This window comes from Carassius auratus, chromosome 7 (assembly GCF_003368295.1).
Source record: "Carassius auratus strain Wakin chromosome 7, ASM336829v1, whole genome shotgun sequence".
Classification (NCBI taxonomy): domain Eukaryota; kingdom Metazoa; phylum Chordata; class Actinopteri; order Cypriniformes; family Cyprinidae; genus Carassius; species Carassius auratus.
The window spans coordinates 12,820,623-12,841,537 of record NC_039249.1 but is presented as its reverse complement, the minus strand read 5'-3'; the positions used below and the strand labels follow the sequence as shown (position 1 = coordinate 12,841,537).

At 36.9% G+C, this 20,915-nt stretch overlaps 2 protein-coding genes across 8 annotated transcripts in view; one reads left to right on the top strand and one right to left on the bottom strand.

Annotated features, from left to right (window-relative positions):
• Nucleotides 1-1,028: 1,028 nt before the first annotated feature.
• Nucleotides 1,029-10,582, top strand: lin7c (lin-7 homolog C (C. elegans)). The gene is made up of 5 exons (XM_026267400.1): nt 1,029-1,186; nt 2,125-2,243; nt 5,108-5,179; nt 5,773-5,982; nt 7,755-10,582. The coding sequence occupies exons 1-5, from the start codon at nt 1,150-1,152 to the stop codon at nt 7,920-7,922; spliced, it is 606 nt and encodes a 201-aa protein (XP_026123185.1). The 5' UTR covers nt 1,029-1,149; the 3' UTR covers nt 7,923-10,582.
• Nucleotides 10,583-11,977: 1,395 nt separating this feature from the next.
• mybpc3 (myosin binding protein C3) overlaps nt 11,978-20,915 on the bottom strand; it is a 32,251-nt gene continuing 23,313 nt past the window's right edge. For 6 of the 7 annotated variants that reach the window (XM_026267398.1, XM_026267392.1, XM_026267396.1 and 3 more), the window contains 8 exons: nt 20,534-20,701; nt 20,098-20,186; nt 19,359-19,554; nt 19,038-19,177; nt 16,906-17,065; nt 16,607-16,743; nt 15,318-15,504; nt 11,978-12,338 (listed from right to left, as the gene is read on the bottom strand). In XM_026267398.1, the coding sequence (XP_026123183.1) occupies nt 12,307-12,338; nt 15,318-15,504; nt 16,607-16,743; nt 16,906-17,065; nt 19,038-19,177; nt 19,359-19,554; nt 20,098-20,186; nt 20,534-20,701 (1,109 nt within the window). In that variant the 3' untranslated portion in view covers nt 11,978-12,306. Of the gene's footprint in view, nt 12,339-13,198; nt 13,243-15,317; nt 15,505-16,606; nt 16,744-16,905; nt 17,066-19,037; nt 19,178-19,358; nt 19,555-20,097; nt 20,187-20,533; nt 20,702-20,915 lie in introns of all 7 variants that reach the window. The other variant, XM_026267394.1, reaches the window with a different exon arrangement.

The following is a 20,915-nucleotide window of genomic DNA, read 5'->3' as shown; positions in this document are numbered from 1 at the left end:
CAGAAACTGTAATCATCTATCAGTTTTGCTTAATGGGTTAAACCCTTGCTTATAAAAAGAAAATACACAGTCTGAGCCTTTTTTACTGCAAAATGGAACCATATACAGCAATGGTGACTGGACTAGATAAGGAAATAGACAATATAATGTTATCCTGGTGCATTTTACCCGAGAAACATCTTGCACGACTGAGTTATTTTTGTGAGGTTCAGATTTTTCCCGGTTTAAAGTAGTCCTTGGTAAGACCCAGCAGGGCCCTGTCCCATTTGCTACAAAAGTAGGCCATTTTATTCTCCATTTCCTTTTCTACAATACCAGCAACTAAACTCCTGCAATCACTGTTTTAGCAAGCTGGTCCAGTTTGTTTTGTGGCTTTGTTCAAATATGAGAACATCAAAAAAGTAAAAAATAAAAAATAAATAGCAGAGCAAAATATAGCATCTAATGATAATGCTATAAAATTAGTCAGACTTTATTTTGCAGTTTTATTTTGCATATTCCGAGGCTCATATATGTAGATGAATCCCTTTGAAAAAGTGTACTTTATTTAAAATATATATATATAATAATAATAATAATTAAAAACAGAGAAATTATCTGTACATTTGTTACATAGACTAAACGATGAAACCACATAATCTAAAACCTATCCAGAAAACCAGATCATTATTTTACTTAATGGCACTGCTCACTAGGGACTGTATCTTCTACCGAAAGGGAAGATGCCAAATGAATTTTCTTAATAAAATAGTATTTACATGAATATTTGCAACAAATGCTATGCAGTAAAAACTTATTTAAAATGATTACATAAATTCCACTGTAGTGTACCAAACAGTATCCTGCAACTATATTCATAATATAGCACGACTTCTAGTTCCTTATGCTTAAATATATTATATATTCCACATATATAATAAAATCAAATGATATTTCCTCGGGCTGCTCAAAATTAAATTGTGCTCGTTATGGTATGCAAAGTGTCTGCACAGAAATAGCGCAGGAATGATGCTCTTGACTCGCCCTGTAATCTCTTTGAATTAGCCACAGCGCTTAAGGGGTTAAGCTCTAGCTAACAGCAACAAACACAGCAGCCGAGTCGCGAGTCTGGAGCTGTCGCCAAACGCAAACTCAATATCCAGGGCTAAAATGGCCTCTTTAGGAGAACCTGTACGTCTGGAAAGAGGTAAGCCGCTCACATAAACGCTTTCTGTTGAATGTAATGCTCGGAAGACTGTGTAAATCACGTTTTTTGCTCTTAACATCCCGCTGTCACTTCATGAGGATGGATTAGTGGACGACAGCAAGCTAGCGTCCATTCACTGTATCGGAACATTCGTAATATACAGTAAATTCCACGAAGTATATGAAAGCATATAAAAAGTGAAGAATAACTATTTTTTTCTGTCGTTAAAGCGGCGTGTTTACGTTCAGTTAACGTCAGAGTAAAACACCAGGCTAACGTTAGCTGTCAGTAGCAGTGATCTTTTGTGTGCGCTGTTAGCTTGGTCACTCCAGGACAGCGTTAATATTAGAGATCAGTGTATTTGATTGTACTAAACCAGCAGAAACAGTCTTTCAGTGACATCCTGACAACCAGCGTCTAAATTGTAGTCCAGCTGACAGTTTATGGGGCTTTAAATAGTGAAGAGTGAGCGTTGGCTAGTCGATGAACGTTAGCAAAAGCAAACGCGCTGATTTATTATGATCCGAGATCTTTGCATCTCTTTTAATAGTACAAACATATGATTAAAAACATTTTTCAGAATGAAGAAACCTAAGTTACTTCCATGGTCGAAGCTGAGAACCAAAATATATTTCGTTTAGAATTTACTTTATATTTCAGATTAATTAACAAACTGTATTAATTCTTAGGTGTAGAGAAATTGGATAAAAAAATAATAAACATAATAGTAATTTTTTTCATCATAAAAAATCACAACAAAAAAATTATTTGGTTTTCAGGAGAGATCATTTACATTCTGAAATATTTATTTGACCATGTAACGTTAATGAATATGAGGCATATACGCTCAGCCAAATACAACATCTTCAGATTGAATGATGCAAATGATTGTCCACTGCCTCGGTCTTGCCCTCAGTTTTGCATTTGTTCTTTTCCAGACATTTCTCGTGCCATCGAGCTGCTGGACAAACTCCAGAAAACAGGGGAAGTGCCTCCCCAGAAGCTGCAGGCACTGCAGAGGGTTTTGCAGAGCGAGTTCTGCAATGCCGTGCGGGAGGTAAGTGTGACCGCATCACATTCATGCATTCAAATGAATGCTCATCCTTATCTTGTATCTCTTGAGTGTAAAAAGTGCAGGCTGTTTTGTCTTGTTTACCTATGTAGGAGCAAATTTGGTAAACTGCAAACAGACATTACTTTGAAGTGCGTAATTGCACTTAAAATATTGAGCATTATTTTAAGGCCATTTGATTGCCCATAATGATTTCGGTTGTCTTTTACATAACTGTGCTTGTTATTATTCGGAAGAGGTTCCTCATGAAAATATAATAACTTTATTATATAATCTTTATTCTTGAAATCTTCTTAAAATCTTCTTAAAATAATTTTTACAAACAAATCATGACTTGCCAGACAGATTGCAAGTATACATCTACCATAAATTTACCATAATTTAGAAAAAAAAAAAAAGTAGGAGCAACTGAAACCACTCATATGCAAAATCACATCCTCTAATCCATAGAAGATTTAAATGTTATCCATTTTTATCATATAATGTGAAAGAGCAAGAAGAGATGTGAGGTTTCTCTGTATAACAACGCAGATACACACATGTACAGCTGCATGATGAGAGGTCTGTAATCTGGCTCTGTTTAAAAGGTGTTTATTATGTATGAACTGGTTTTGAAGAGCGCACGTCTTTAGAAAGTGTCATGTTTGCTGAGAGTGACGAAAGGTTGTGTGAAAGCCCTTATATGGAGATGATTTTGGCATGTTTTATGCAAATAACAAAGATGCGATGCGGTGAACGCGGTGTGATGAAGGTACCAAAGAACAACATAGACCAGTGATTTAAAAAAAAAAGTTGCTTCATGCTCACCAATCATTTTACCCCCCTTTTCCACTCAAGTACTCATCACTAATGCTTATGACAAAGTGCTCATTAGTGTAGTACATGGGTAGTTGTTGTTGTGTAGAAGGACTGAATTCGGGATATTGATTCTAATGTCCACAAATAGCATCAATCCATTTGTCTGTTTCATACTGGGCATACAACTCTGTAGTGTTCTGTTGCCCATGTAGTGAATCTAAGACAGTTGGCACTCGAGTGGTCTCCTCCCTGCTGCTTGGTCATCTGTCGAGCTCACCGAAGTCTCAGCACAAGTGATGCTCACAGCAGAGATGTGCTTCTTTGCCTTGCTTGAGAGCCTAGAATAAAGCAGGCGGTTCTGAAAGCAAAGATTTGTGGAAAGGTTGGCTTGCATAGGTTTAAAGGGGTTTTGGACCGAGTTAATGAAGATCATCGGACGATGTGGTATTGTCTATGAATCTAAGCATTCATCCGAAATGATTTGGTCTGTCAGAAACTGTATTTTCAGTTTTCAGCAACAATCTAAGAGAGAGATGTTAGTTTTAATGTTGAAAACAGATATTTTTGTGAAAACTGTTATTTTGTTTTTGCTAATTAAAAAGCATAAAAGGATTTAATTTATTCGTGCGTTTTTGTTAAAACGAGTATTTATTAAAGTGTATATCACTTTACTGATGTAATTTGAATTTCTAATTGTATACTACTAATAAAAAAACATTTAATCAATTATATTAGCATTTTAGGTCACTTTAAAAAACGGTACAGTACTGTTATTTTGTTTCTTCTCACTGTTGAGTGTGAGACTTGTAATGCATCATTAGTTTACTGAAACCTTTCACTTATTTCTGTGGCTATCCAGTCTTATTACACCTGGTCTCTGGATGGACAAAATGATCTAGATTTTGCATGTTTTTGACTTCAAGGCCACCCATGATTTCTCTGGAAATGCTTGTTTAGGCTGTTGCCTGACTTATGTGCTGTACCTTTTGTGATGGATGTTGATTGGTAAATCATCAGCTTTGCATCTTAAAGATTTCCCTTGCACTGAAGCCGAATGCATGCTTGATTCTCAGATAAACACGCATGACTTGGAGTTGAATGCTGAGGCAGTGTGGTGGACATATAACAACAGCCCTAAATGGAAGATGAAACAGCGGTTTAGAGTTTGCCAAAGCATCAAGAGCAAGCCATGTAAAGAGATTGACTTGATATTGTATTCTCTTAATGGCATGGCATGGCATTCCCCTCACCAATTACAGCTGGTTTAAACACACTTGCTGTTTTTCTGGTGGCTATTTACTGAAGATCTGATCCAGATGAATTTAAACAGCTTTTTAAGGTTGAATTAAGATTCACAAGTAATGTAGTTGTGACTAAACTGCGATGGATCTGGGAAACTGCCTCAGGTTCTGGAAATCTGGTTTAAATTGGACATCTGGTTTTGTTTACCTGGCAGTTTAAAGGGTCATGAAACACCAAACTACTTTCTCTAAGATTTTAGCAGAGGTGTTTCTGTTGCACATCATAGAAGACAATGTTGGCATCTGTTCACTTAAATTATTTGAGAAAACTGGTTGATATTGAGCATTTTTTGGACTAGTTTCATCTTTCGGGTTTAAAACATTGTGTTGAGGTCACAGTTTGTGATGTGGCAAAAAACTATAATACTTTTATGCATTTGTGTGTCTCATAATTAATAAGCTTTGGTTATTCACAACAGAATGTGTGACAGACACTTCAGAGTGTGAGATTGCATACATTAACTGAGAGCAACATTCATGGATCGAAGGGGAGTGTTGTTTTTTGCTTTGTTAGTGTTTGGCACAAACACGATTCATTCACTTCACTTCGATGCAGAGTGCAAATGCAAATGGCTGTGCATTTATTTGTGTTTTTAACTAAATGGGAGCGAAGTGAAACTGAAACTGAAGTTGTCTGTGTTGTGTACTTTCATAGCATTTTTCAAAACTGGTGAGAAACACTTTAAGGCTGTAGAGCTTGTACTGTATTTGTGTGTTTGTGTAATTCATGCTGTGTTCTGTTATTTTCAGGTGTATGAGCATGTGTATGAGACCGTGGACATAAATAGCAGCCCAGAGGTGAGAGCGAATGCAACAGCAAAGGTAAGTTAGCAAATATGCTCATTTAAAAGATTTTTTTTCTGTAACTAACAGTATTCTTCTAACTATTTTTATCACAAGCATTGTCAGAAAGTTAAACACATTTTAAAAATTATTTTTATTTATAAAATAGGTCTTTATATTAATAAATATAATTTTTACAATATGCCTTTTTTGTTTGAATAACTCTTAACTTTTTTCATTAACATTTTAAAATGTAATTTATTTCTGTGTTTGAAAATCTGAATTTTCAGCAGCATTACTCATGATCCTTATCCTAGTATGATTTGGTGCTCAAGAAACCCTTCTTATGAATATCAATCTTGATAAGTTGTTTATTTTCTTCTTCTTTCTGGATTTTTTGATTAATGGAACATTTAAAAGAACAGCGTTTGTTTTAAATAAAATTTTTCATCTGTAAATGTCTTTACTAACACTTTTGATCAAATTAATGTCTCCTTGATGAAAAAACTGTATTGAATTGATTGAACAAAACATTTATGTACATGCACACTTATTGCCTTTGCACAAGACTAATCAATTGTTTATGCCACTCAGAAGTGTTTGATTTATGACCATCTTCACTCTGTTCCCAGGCTACAGTGGCTGCATTTGCAGCCAGTGAGGGTCATTCTCATCCACGTGTGGTAGAGCTCCCTAAAACAGAGGAAGGACTGGGGTTCAACATCATGGGTGGGAAGGAACAAAACTCACCCATCTACATCTCCCGCATTATTCCTGGAGGCATCGCCGATCGGCACGGCGGCCTGAAGAGAGGAGATCAGATGCTGTCTGTTAATGGAGTGGTATGTACATAGCTATAGCAATGGGATAGTTCACCCAGAAATGAAGATTCTGTCATTAATTACTCACCCTCAAGTTGTTCCTAACCTGTTAGACCACTGTCATCTTCGGAACACAAATGAAGATATTTTTAATGAAATCTGAGAGCTTTCTGACTCTGCATAGTCCCACCACGCATTCGTGTGATACTGCTGGTGCAGGAGCCAGCGTTCTGACATAGAACCTGGATGTGCTGCACATGGTTTACAAGTAGATGTGTCATGGTACTCTCATTGAAGACTGCCATGTAAGAGAAGAAAATGTTGAATTAAATCATTATTTTTGTTTTCTTTGTGCAACCCCCCCCCCCCCCACCAAAAAACATTTTTGTAGCTTCATAAAATTGTCATGTCCTTATTAGGGTTGGGTTTTGACACAGATTTTACGATTCGATTCAATTCGATTGTGATTCACAAGCTTGATTTGATTTCTGATCAGATTCAGTATCTAATTGCTACATAAAAAGAAAAACTACATAACTATGCCGAAGGTTAAAATTAACTGATATGTATGCAACCTAGATACAAACGTTTAAATTACACTCAATTAAAATATATATAAATATAGTTGCATAATTATTTTTCTACTCCAATTCGTCTTTTTTTTTTTTTTTCGTTTAAATTGTGGCTGTCATAAAAATGTATTTATTCAAACATAAATTAAATACTGAAGCACAGTGAAAATGGATGAAAATGCATATATTTAGCAAAATACTCCTCTCTAGAGTATTTGTTTGAACTAACAAGTTTATGGTCACAGAATTTGTGTTTTCTGAGGTAAACTTGACGTTATGTGACATGTTGTTATTGCCGTTTTATTTTCACGGTTGAATCAATGATTGAGTGATTTACATGAGACAAGATGCGGATTTCAGGAAGTACTCTTTCTTTTAACATACCTTTAAATCCTTATTTCTGTTTACCTGGTGCTGAAGCTGGTATTAAAGCGAAGGAGATGATCAGTTCACGTGTGCTTCGCGCTGCTGCTTCTATTGAACTGAGGAACTACAGCGATCTGTCACTCCACATTAAACAAAACCAAAACGGCATTTTCCAATACTGTAATAAAATGTAAAGAATTTTAAATCTAAGTTAGTTTCAAATCAAAATTCAAAAAGCATAAAGGTTATTGCAATTTATTGGATGAGAGGTGTGCGACTGTTCAGTCCATTAACTGAAAACAGGCTAGACAAATTGATTCTTGTGATTTAAGAATCGATATTGTTTTGTAGAAAGGAGAATCGATTAAAATTGAGAAATCAATATTTTTTTACTCCGATCTAGTCCTTACTACCTTGAACGTGTCAGTTGTTTTACTGTCTATGTAGGGTCAGAAAGCTTTTGGATTTCATCAAAAATATCTTAATTTGTGTTTTGAAGATGAACGAATGTCTTGCGGTTTTAGAACGACATGAGGGTGATTAATTAATGACAGAATTTTCATTCTTGGGAGAACTATCCCTTAAACAGGCACAGATAACTGATAATATTTCATAATACGTTTTCTGACAATTTATATTTATATTCCTAATTTAAGTCTATTTAATAATAGATTAATAGAATCATTTGTAATGTGAGAAGAATGTTTACAGACAGACTGAGCTTCACAAAATTGAAATCTAATTGATGCATATAAGCAAAAAACCGGACTTGTGATTTCAGTTGGAACAACTTCATTTATATATTTATTTTCATAGCTGAAATTGAACTCTTAAAGAGCATGTAAACTTTTTCAGAGTGTAGAAGGAGAGCACCATGAGAAGGCTGTGGAGCTGTTGAAGGCTGCTCAGGGTACAGTGAAGCTGGTGGTACGGTACACCCCTAAGGTTCTCGAAGAGATGGAGTCGCGCTTTGAGAAGTTGAGGTCTGCTAAACGCCGGCAACAGAACAACTACCCCCAGTAGGGCGTCTCGCCTGAGCCCTTCACCCCTCCCATCTCTCCTTCCCTCTCTCTCACTTTCTCTGCCATTGTCTTTAATTCTTCTGCCATCTGTCTTCCTCGTTCACATTCGCTCGCCCCCTTTCTCCAGCCAGGGATTAGCCACATGTTTGGCACTCCTTTTTTGTGAAAATTTTCTAAATCCTCACCTCCACAACAGTTTTTTAACAGTCTTTTCACACACTTATTCTCATAGCATGAACACTACTACATTGGCGCAGGATGTTGTCACGTACACACCACACACACATGCACTGTTGGTGCATTATTAAGAATGTACTGTCATTTGGGATGTTGATTAGTTAGATATGCAAGGGGACCATTGCAATGTTCAACTCCTGAGGTCATCTGAATGAAAATGTCAAAAAAGTGCCTCGAGATTTACAAAAAAAAGTCTGCAGCCTCCACTACGTCCCATCCTAGGCTGTGTTTTACGGTCCAAGCACAAAATGAGAGAACACTACCACCATGTTAAAATGCAAAACGACTGTAAGATTCATTGTGTATCATTGCATGAAAGGTTTATGATATTTGTTTGTTCACTGTTTGCCCACAGAAAAAAGACAAAGTTCACCAGAAATGTTAAAATCTCATTTTGAGTCTCCAGAGAGATAAAGGGCAGAGCGGTGACACAAGCATCCCATCAGTCCTGCTGTTTCAAACACAAAATGTCAGCTGTAAATATACTCTCATACACGATGTCGCTGACTGACCCAAACTGATCGACTCTTCACATCATGTCTACAGTACAAACTGACACTATTTTTTTTAGTTTTATGAATGTGTGCACAGAGAAAAATGCTGTGAAAATCTGATTAGCACTGTTGAGTTCAGTATCAACAAGAATATGAAACTATTTGGGTTTGTTAAGTGTTTTAGAGAGACAAAACATGTTACATCTGCTCCCGATTACTAAATTGAAACGGTCTGCATTTGAATGAATATGTGAATGTTTATGAATTGTTCAGTCAAACAGCAGTTCAGAGGAGATGCTTGTGGCACCGTTTTAGTGTTCGATAAGTAGAAATTGAATGAAAATACAACATTTTTGTAGCAAATGCCCCTTAAAGCGCACACAACCACAAAGAAGCAGTCACTAGCTCTTATTCAGGCTTGTTCCTTTGTTTTTTGTAGAATTTAAGATTTTGATTGAAATCCCCACAGCAGAAACACTCATTTAAAAGTGTAGTGGGAATTTTGTTTTTATCTTCTGTTGTTTCAGAACACTTTCTGAATTTTAATGTGGCCCTTGCCTTTCAGACAGCTGTGAGTCCATATGCTACACCCAGTTCACGCTGATCATTACAAAGATCTGCATCAAGATTCAGAATCCGTTTGCTTAAATGGTTATATTTGCATATCATGAGGTAGCAACCGAGCATAATGTTAGCAAAACAGCAATGAATGCATAAAAACGAATGTTATAAAACTCTGACCTTATTCATTATATGAGACCTGTCTTAATGAAGCTTAAGTAAAATTTGTATTAATTGGTGCTGTCATTTTCATTTTCTTTCATTCATTTTGTCTTTTTTTTTTTTTTTTTTTGGATCAATCATTGTTCTGGAAATTCAGTAATTCTACATATGTCTACAGGGAAAAAGATGCAGATCTGGAGCTGAGATTTTATCAGGTCTTCTCCAGATTATATAATGGCTAAAAATGCAGTCCCGTTACATTCATTACTAAAAATTCATCTCTACTTGTTCATGTTACAGCCAAATTTTAAGGATTTAATTGACGTTTTTTTTTTAAATCCTGTTTTGTGAAGATTCATGTTATAACAGTAGTTTCACACTGCACTTTCTCTTTGTACTAATTTTCACATGTTAAAAAATGCAACAAGCTTAATGTATTTTTAACCTCAAATGCAGGTATTTTCAGTGTCTGACAAGCTTGGGGGGGAAAAACAGTCTATTTTTCCCAGTCTCTCATAAAATATTTAACGTGTCTAATTATAGAGGCCCATGACTCACCCCGAGCTGTGAGATACGTAGGTGTTTTGGGGGTGAGAGATAAAAGGGAGGTCTGATGTCTTGCATGAAGGAATCATTCGTGTTATTGACACAAAAAAAGAAGAATCAAGAGATGTATTTTCTTTCTGTGGTGTATACAGTGCTCAGGTTGGCTCTTTCAACAATATCATACATTTTAAAGCATCATGTATCACAAGCAATAATGAGACATGATCCATTTCCTGTCATCATCATCATCATCATCATCATCATCATCATCATCATCTCAAACAGGTTACTCACTCCCCACTCATACTTGGATGTGTCCACAGGGGGCTGATTAACTATTTTTATAACCGTTTTCTTTTGATATTTTACCTTTTTGATAAAGTGATTTTTCTCTCAAGATTCTTTTCCAGGAATGCTTTGTATTGATTTACCTTGACCATATTCTCCCTGTGATTCAGGTAACAAGACCAAACTTGCATCCATTCTGGGAGCTCTTTCCGTGTCTTGTCAGCTAGTCTGGACTGTTTTTTAAGAAACTGTTTTATTTTATTATTTGACATCTCTGTCCTGCTGCAATGTTACATTAATGTGGATGTATAAATACTGATCAAAGTAATTTGTTTTGAGGATACAGAGTTTAAATATACGGGGTTTAAAATCTTTTGTGTGTGTTTCGTTTTTTCTTTTACTGGGAAAAGCTAGATAATACGTTTTAGGGAGAAAAAAAAAGTAATCTCATTCATAGGCAGTCGCATCGCCAGACTAGCACGCATTTGCCTAAACACTAGAGGGCGCTGTAGGACATAACATGATCAAAAGTTTAAATAATTGCAATTCAATCGTTTAAAGATGATAAATCTTTACATTCGTGTATATATATATATATATATATATATATATATATATACACGAATGTAAAGATGTATCATTTTACTGTGTGTGTATATATATATATATATATATATATATATATATATATATATATATATATATATAAACAGTAACTGGAAACAGGTAAAAAAAAAAAAAAAATGTCGACATCCACATTACATCAGTCTTGTGTCGTAATGTAATGGCACACGGTCACAGACCAATAAACACTCGAGGGATTTGTCAGCCCAATTTAGTTTCTTGTCGACGTTGTCATCGACTGTGTTCCGTCTGTCTCGAGTTGCATCTTAAAGTCGCACGTCACGGACACTGAAAGCCTTACTGATTAATAACATGTCATATAAAAACAATCCCTCTTCTGACAAGGTGTACAGAGTTTGAACTATGTTAATGAAGAAATATCGGCCTGCTGACCATATTAATGAATGAATCTGTCATTCAAATGCACCCTCTGCATTTCCTCAGACTGCTTTCCACTCAGTGGTTCGATTGAAAAATATTTATAAAGACTGGATTCGCTTTTAAAATTCTAGATTAAAAACTGAAGGTTTTATTTCAAGATTTGATAACGTATGGTTTATCAATTATGTTTGTGTGAGAACAATGACAGAAAAGGACAGACATAGCTGCTAAACTTCAACATGGAGCAGGCTGTCCATGGTCATTTTGACACCTCGGCCATGATGGTATTTCTGGGCTTTATTTCAACCATTTCACCCTCTCAAACCTGCCACCAAATTGCCACTGGAGAAAATTCCAGAACAAAGCCATTCAGGCCAGCCATGCTTTCTGCTCTCACGGATAATACCACTGAGTTGACGCTTCCAGATGGACTTTGTGTGGGCTTTGTTATATTAATAACAGTAGCCTGTTGATGCCGGTACATACTTTGGGCCGTGTGAGAATGCAACTGATAGCTGTGCCATCGCTGGTATAGACAGGAGAGTGCGTCATCATGATGTATGGAAACTCAGAGACACCTGTCTGTCACTCTCAGTGTGACAGTGTGCTTTCTCAGGTGATCAAATGCGTCTGCATGACTGACGAGACGTATTTGGAGAGAAATGCAACCAAAGAATGGAAATAATATTTGTGTTGGGATAAATCAACTCCCTAAAATGTTGGTGCAAAAGAGTTATATACTTAAAATGAAAACCAGACAATAAGCATCAACAAAACTCAACTTTATTTTGCATGTTTTGCATAGCATCACATGTGGAAGGAAAATACTGATGCACTAGACCCTACAGCATAGATCGTAAATACAACATGAAATGAAACAAAATGAAACCTAGCAATAAAGAAAAGCACATCACACCTAAGCACAGACCATGGGATGTGAGTGAGAAATGGGGAGCACAAGCAAATGAAGAAAACCACTGATAGATTTCTTTGCTCTGTCATTTGATCACGGACATGTCATGGGATCAGTTTCAGGACAGAAGACAGAAAGAGGACAAGTGTCACAGTTTCTCCAAAGCCATTACGTCTCTCTCATTTCTTGATGTCTTCTTTTGTGACTTGAGCTGCGATGAAGTGAAAGAACCATTAGTAGATTACATCCTGCATTTACAAAGGGGGAAGAAGACTACTACCGTAGAATTATATAGTGACCTTCAGTGAAGTTCAAAATAATGTATTATACATCTGTGTGACCTACAGCAAACTTGCATGCATTTCAAAACTACACCTTTGAAACAGTCATGATTATAACAACATTTTATGTTAATTTAAAAATCATTTATTCTTAAAAAATATATATATTTAGACAGAAGTGGATAATCCCAAATATCCTGTTATATCATACAGGATTACAAACATGAATTAGTGCATCTGCTGAAATAGTTCAAAAGTTTGGGCTCAGTAAGTTTTTATTCTCTCTGTAAGAAATGAATACTTTAACAATTATTATTAAACAAGGATGTATTACACTGATCAAAAGTGATAGTAAATATAAAAAAAAGAAATAGTATGCAGGTAAAGTGTTCTTAACATTCATAACAATAAAATTTAGTCATTGAGAACCAAATCAGCATGAAGATCATTTGCTGCTAAATTCTGCTTTTTCAACACATGAATAGATTACATTTTAAAATCTATTAAAATATAAATAAATTATTTAAAAAAAAATTTTTTTTTACTGTATAAAAGATAAAAAAAAATTAAACTAAACTAAAAGTAACATAATAACCTGTGCATCCTTACTCCTCTGAAAGCTTCCCCTTTCCTCACAGTGCTTTTAGAGAATTGATTTGTCCTTCATGACGGCAGAGTTTGATCAATTTCAGTATTGAGAAGCCCCCAGTCATGCTGGACTTGAGACTTGTTAGAGAAAGTAAAGACAGTGTGGGTGTGATGACAACACATGGGGCACTGTCATGCTTACCTTGGACACATTTCACACAGAGCAAACCCGAGCTCACTGTTTAGCTGAATGTGGAGGGAAACGGGAAGTAAGGAGGAAGTATTAAAGTATGACACACAGCAGAAATCATGGATCACTGGATAGATCCATTTTTGGAACTTCAGACACACTTCTAGGTCAAATCCATCAGTTATTAACCAAAATGAAATTTTCAATTAATGCCAAGACATGCTATCCACGTTCCTTTGTTCTGTTTGAAGTATAAGTGTAATGATAGACTTTTTGTTTGTTTTAATCATTTCAGAGTTATAAAATAAAATGTTATTACAGCCAGAAGCATGGATGGATTTTGATCTATATGCCTCAGCATATATCTTTCATTTTATCATAACATAAGAGTGTTCTCTTATGTTCAGTGGTCATTCAGGTAAGTTTCATTCATAGGACGCCACTGATTATGGTCCCTCATACAACATTTAAAGGCATGGTTGACTCAAAATATAAAACTTCTGTCAAGTTTATTTCTACTAATGAACACAAGAAACTATTTTTTAAATTGTGTCTAACCAAACAGTTGCTGGTCCCCATTGACTTCCATAGTATAGAAAAAAATCTTCCTACAGAAGTAAATGGAGACCAGCAACTGTTTACTTACCAGCATACTTTAAAATCTGATTTTTCTTTTAAAAGGGTAAATGATATGAGAATGCTCATTTTGGGGTTAACCATCCAGTGATAGTTAAAAGAAATGTATCTTGAGTACCAATTTATATTATAAATATATATATATATATATATTAGGGGTGTAACGATACGCGTATTCGTATTGAACCGTTCGGTACGACGCTTTCGGTTCGGTACGCGGTACGCATTATGTATACCGAACGGTTCGTTGGAGTAATTAATTATATTTGAAAAAAAAAAAAAAAGAGAGAGAAAGAAATATAATGATATGTGTTCAACAAGGTAGCCCAATAACCCAAACAACGTAACAGGCAACGCCCCTGACACTCCCGAAGAAGAAAAAAACACCATCTTATATGTTTATGTTAGGCTACTCAGCAGGCGCTCGCTCACTCAGTACGCGCTGAAGGCTCGTTGCAAAATAGCCAATGCGTTTAACAGACTAGAAATGAGAAGATCCTCCAATAACCAACAGGTCTGGTGTTTGGGTGCACTTTGGATTCCCTTTAAGCTATAATGGTGATGGCAAGAGAGTGGTGGATAAATAAACAACGGTATGTCGCATCTGCAACATGACAGGGTACACCAGCGGGATTACAAAAAAAAACACAAAAAAAAACCAGCGGGAATATCTGGGATATATGCGTCAGTACTATCTGGGAAAAGACGAAAAAAAGGAGAAACATGCACGCAGCAAACTATCCCTGCAGCATTTAGACACTATAGCTTACAGGGAATCCAACCCAAACACCAGACCTGTTGGTTATTTTAGGATCTTATATTTCTGGTCTGTTAAATGCATTAGACATTTTGCAACGAGCCTTCAGCGCGTGCTGAGTGAGCGAGCGCCTTAGGGGCCGTTCACATATCGTGCCTAAAAACGCATGGAAAACGCTAAGCGCGTCTTTCTCCTGAGGCGTCTGTCTTTGCTAAGCAACAATGACGTGCTCTCTCCATGAGACGCGGAAATTTCAGCGAAGGATAAATGGATTTGCAGCTCTAAAAATCGCTTGCAGTAGCTCTGCTACTGAATTTATTTCAAAATTGCAATCCATATACAACTATGATCAGCTGTTCCTTCATCTTGGCTGAGCTCTCAACGTTGTTACGGGAAAGGATGAAGCTGATTGGTTGGTTCTTGTCACATGACCCGCGGTGCGCTTGCGGCATTCTGAAAAGTTGAGATGTTTTTACATTTTGCTGTATCTAAAACGTATCGAACCGAACCGAACCGTGACATCAGTGTATCGTATCGAACCGAACCGTGAATTTTGTGAACCGTTACACCCCTAATATATATATATATATATACACACATTACAAACATCTTACTGACCACAGGCTTTTGAACACAAATGCAATTAATAGACAAATCAAATGCTGTCTTTAGTATATGGTGTTTAACACCATAATTTTATCATCAACTCTAGATCGCTCTTGAGAGGCATGTACTTACAGCGAACTTCCAGTTTGCATTCTACTACGTCTTCTCCGCTGTCGTTGACTGCCTTACACGTGTACACACCTCCATCAAACGGACACGGCTTACGGATCTCCAGAGTCAGCACACCCTGATTGCTGAACATACGGTACTTGGCCTCATTTGTAATGTCCATCTTGTTTTTGTACCATGTGATTTTAGGCTGCACAAAAGATTAAGATGGATTTAAAAATGGACTGTCTTGACAATTTTCTTCTATAAACATTGATAGATAATATTTTAAATATCTTAATATTAAATATATAATATTAATATCTGGGCTTAGATACTACGTTGTAATATATATTAAGCCATTAAATATTTCAGGAGCAGGGTGATACAAATGTTATTAATTTTTTTATGAACAAAAAATGCTCAAAAATAGACCAATCTGGACTCTTCAAAGTTCTAGTTGTTTTGATCTTTTCTGTTTCAGCATGACAATATCCCTATGAACAAAGTTCATTGAACAGAGGACCTTTAAGATGAATTCAAATGCTGACAGTGAAGCAGACCCCATCAGTGACCTCACTGATGCTCTTGTGTCTGATTGAGACCAAAAGCCTACAGTTGCAATCCTCAGCATAGTGGATAGTATGGAAGCCTACTTAAAGGGATAGGTCACCCAAAAATGAAAATTACCCACCCACATGTTGTTCCAAACCTGTAAGACCTTCGTTCATCTTCAGAACACAAATTACTATTTTTTTATTAAATCCACGAGCTTTCTGACCCTGCATAGACAGCAATGTAACTGACACATTCAGGGCCTAGAAAGGTACTAAGGAGGACATGATTAAATTTCATGTTCAAGGCCCAAAAACGTAGTAAAGGCATCGTTACATGCAACATCAGTGGTTCAACCTTATTTTATGAAGCTATGAGAATGCTTTTTGTGTGCAAAGAACAAAAGCGTTCTGTGCTTCATAGGATTATGGATGAACCACTGATGTCACATGGACTATTTTAATGATGCCCTTATTATGTTTCTGGGCCCTGAACATGGTAGTTCCACTGCTTTCTATTGAGGGTCAGAAAACTCAGATTTCCTCAAAAATATCTTAATTTGTGTTTGTGACATGAGAATGTCTTACAGGTTTGGGACGACATTTTTAACTTTAACTGTGGTCTTTTTATCTCACAATTTAGACTTGTATTCTCTAGAAATGCTGAAGAAGCAGAAATGACTGATGTTTTGGTGTTTCATATGTTTGGACCTACAGTATAGTGTATGACCTTTGATAACTGAGGTCACGTGTGCTCACCTTTGGGATGCCTCTTACAGAGCAGCTGAGTGTAGCATTGTATCCAGCAATAACTGAGCGACTCGCGAGAGGATGTGTGAACTTGGGGGCCTCAGAGAAATCATGCTCTTTGTAGGAAGGAGGCTTGTACACAATGCCTGTAAAGAAAACCAAAACATATATCAGGAGATCAGGGGAGAATTTAAAAACTTTAAATACTGACAGCCTAACCACTTCATGCTTCCAGAAGTGTTCATGCTATCAACACTGCATACCATTGAGCAGGCACGAGAATCTAGTGTCTGGACACAAACCATCACCTGTTTTCTGGATGTAGGCGCTGTCTTTGGAGATGCAAAGCTCTGGACTCAGACCCACCATATTCATGGCATACACACGAAACATGTACTCATTCCCCATGATCAGGTCTGAGACCACACAGTTGGTGCGCCGGTACTGCTCGTACACGGTGTACCATTCCTGCAAAGTAGAGAAAAACCACACAAACCTAGTCCTATACTGTGTACCACACTGCCGGACACACTCGGATTAAAAGCTGTATTTGTTCTCCTCTGAAACTATCAAAACCATATATGTTATAGGAAAAATATTAAAATATCCATAAAATAACGTTTTATATATACGTTCATACCACAGTTAGTAAAAAAAGTAAAAAAAAAATGTAATAAGAAATAAAATGAAGGATCGTGTGACACTGAAAACTGGAGCAATGGCTGCTTAAGATTCACTGTTACCATCACAGAAATAAATTACATTTGAATATATATTAAAATAGTACAGAGTATTTTTTTAACTGTAAAAATGTTTGACTGTTTTACTGTATTTGTTTTATTAAATAACTGTTTTGGTAAGCATAAGTGACTAAAAATAAAAAATAAAAAAACCTTACCAACATCAAACATTGAATGGTAGTTTATTTAAAAAAGTATGATTTTGTGGATGTTTTTTTAAGTCACACTTATTTCTTATTGTAATTGAGGGGTGGGGACATGAAGAATAACAATTTTACCGGAACGGCAAAATTGCATGAGATTTTTAAGCACAAACCTGCCTCACTAAATTTGTTAATATTTATATATTTGTTTCCTTAGATTTTCCAGTGTAACTATAAAAATGGGTATAAAACACTGCATGTTCATCGTGAACCACTGTGCCATGGGGTCACCAGCAAACAGTATGTGGGAACTACTGTATGTCACTACTTATCCTTGCTAATCTAAAACATTGTAGTGTGGTTCTCAGATTTCTGGCTATACCACTGTAAAATTATTGCCCATTGTTATAGACAATGCAGAAAACGCTGCAGGATTGCTTAGTATTAAGCCAAAGTGTCATCACTACAGTATGTTAGTGGGAGCAGTATATGTTGAAGCAGGTAAATGGCCTGCCCATGAATGTGCCCCAAAGCCTGCTGCCTAAAGTGCTTTTATATTTAGCAGCAGAGCATCTCCGATTTCTGATTGAGATTGTCCTGTGAAACCTGATAATCCGGTGTCTTCCTGCCTGCTGCTCTGAACACATGGAGAGGAATAGACTAGCTCTAGTAACAATGTGTGGTGAAACCCAAACCGGGTGCTTTTTATTTAGCCGCTAACCTTAGTGGCTCAAGAGTACAAAGGGGTAAAGAGACCACTATAATGACAGCACTTAAATCAGGGCAAGGCCGTGGGCTAAGATTACAGCGTGCTTGCACCGAAGGAGGCACAGGTGCTCTAGTTTGGTGCGCAGCAAGGGTCATTTTGGAGCTTTGGGTACTGGATGTTCTGGATGCTGTTCCGCTGGCCCACAATTCAGTGCCACTTGCCAACTGTATGTCACAAGAGAGGCTATAAACTCATATTCTCCCTGCACCACTGTGCCACTGATGAATAGTGTACATACATTACTCAATTACAGTGCTCACAAGCTTAGCTGCTTTAGATGGCAGGCACGGGGAGGCTTACAAACCCACCAACTCTTTCTCTCAATCCGAGTTTGATTACCAACAGTACTTGACATACTGTATGTACTCTAAAAGTATATACCGTATTTTTCGGACTATAAGTCGCACCTGAGTATAAGTCGCATCATTCCAAAAATACGTCATGATGAGGAAAAAAACATATATAAGTCGCACTGGACTATAAGTCGCATTTATTTAGAACCAATAACCAAGAGAAAACATTACCGTCTACAGCCGCGAGAGGGCGCTCTATGTCTTCAGTGTAGACTACAGGAGCACTGAGCAGCATAGAGCGCCCTCTCCCATTTCTCTAGGTTCATGTCAAATACATTTTGATAAATAAGTCGCACCTGACTATAAGTCGCAGGACCAGCCAAACTATGAAAAAAAGTGTGACTTATAGTCCGGAAAATTTGATATGTGCAGTATGACTCTGTTAAAGAAATTCTCAATTTTAGCAAAAACACAAATTTGTTTTTTTGGGTTTACCTGGGTTTTCTTATCAGCCTTCTGGATGGTGTAGCCTGTGATGTCACAGTTTCCATTATCCTTCGGTGGTTTCCACTCCAGGGCAACGTTGAAGCCCCAAACATCTATTATCTTTAAATTTTGGGGTGGGCCTGGCAGGTCTGACAGTAGAAAAGAACAATTTTACTGATACAATCCAACACACTTGTATCGTAAATAAGATATGGACATATTCTGGTACTCCAAACTGTGAATGTTATTCTTGTGTAATTGTGTTAAATGTAGTCGACGATACAAGCTCAATTTACTGTGTATGCTGTCAAACAGGTCCTAGTAACTCACCAACAATCTGTATGTTCACACTGGCCCTGTCCTGCACATTCTCAATTTGCACTTGAACTTCATACTTCCCAGAATCCTTTCTCTCAGATCTCCTGATGAAGAGGATGGTATCAGTGTCGCTGTTTCGTATGCTGACCTGCTTAGGGTCCAGAGGCTCTTCGTCCTTTATCCAGGTCACTTGAGGTCGTGGTTTACCCTTAAAAGTTAGGCGGGTGAAGAACAAGTCAAGACATCTCATTGTTCACTAACTATTTTACCAACAAGAAACAAAGAATAAGTACTTTTATGAGGGGACAGACAGGGATGGATGGATAGATAGATAGATGGATGGATGTTTTGGGCACTACAGGAGTGTTACAGATGCCATTCAGACTTGTGTTATTGACTACCATCTGTATTCAGCCCATTTAATTGAATTTCAGCCATAGAGCTCAGAGTATTTATAGAGTGAGAGGATGAAGATCTATGTTTCACAAACTGGGCTCTGTAAACGAACAAGTGGATAAGTTACAGTCTACCAAACAATGAAACTGTTGGAGGTCAAAGTCTGCATCAAAGGAGGACAGCCAATGGTTTCACATTGCGACAAATAATACTGCTGGATACAGCAATACAGTACTTTGCTGGATCTTTTCATGCAAATCTAAATTGTTTGAATGGATTAGTCACATGTTACGCATCATAATTTTGAAAGGGATGTAAACATTTCAAACCCAATCTTAAGGATGAATTTTCTCACCTGGAAGGGGATTACCAGGTTAATCGTTTCTCCTACTTTCTTGATGAGTGTCTGGCGGAGGTTACGGGGTAGCCAGATTTTGGGTCGCTCTGCAATAACAGAATGCAAGTAATTCACATGATGGCCCTGCATCTTATAATATAATAGCCTGTCTTACCACATCTCATTTGCTATCTCATTTCCTTCCCAACAGTGAACTATAATGCAATGCAATAGATGGATCTTAACTTAAAAAATAAAGCTCATTTGCCTGAACATTAGCATTTATAAGTTTAGTTTCATTCTTTTATCAGGTTGACTTATCTGTAGCAAGGGGCATTAACATATGGTGTATTAAACACAATCTAGAAGACAAAAAGCTGATATATTTGAACCTCTAGCATCACTCTGAAATGGGCTATCATAACTTTTTAAGATCATTCTCTGTGTAACTCACGCATGATTTCACGGATGGTGACTGCTTGTTGCAATGTGGCAGGAAGGCTTGGGCCTGCCATGTTATAAGCCCTCACGCGGAACTGCATCTTCTCTCCAGTTGGCAGGTCACAGATGACCACAGAGGTCTTTTCTGTGAGACCCGACAATGCAGGAATCCATTCATCAGCTACAGAGATGAAATAAAAGTTTCAAACACAGAGCATTGAGAATTTATTCTAAATAGTACGCTGATGCAGTTAAAAAAATAATTTATGAAGCTATACTACCGCTCAAAAGGCTATTAAGGTCAATGCAACTTTTTTTAAGGAAACTAAATTCCTTTTTAAGGAATACATTTATTCAACAAGGATGTGTTAAATTGCTATAAAAAAAATTACTAA

Coding starts and splice junctions, on each gene's coding strand:
- lin7c (XM_026267400.1), top strand. CDS start 1,150: ATGGCCTCTTTAGGAGAACCTGTACGTCTGGAAAGAG. Junction 5,180..5,772: donor GAGCGAATGCAACAGCAAAG/GTAAGTTAGCAA, acceptor CTCTGTTCCCAG/GCTACAGTGGCTGCATTTGC. Junction 5,983..7,754: donor TGCTGTCTGTTAATGGAGTG/GTATGTACATAG, acceptor AAACTTTTTCAG/AGTGTAGAAGGAGAGCACCA.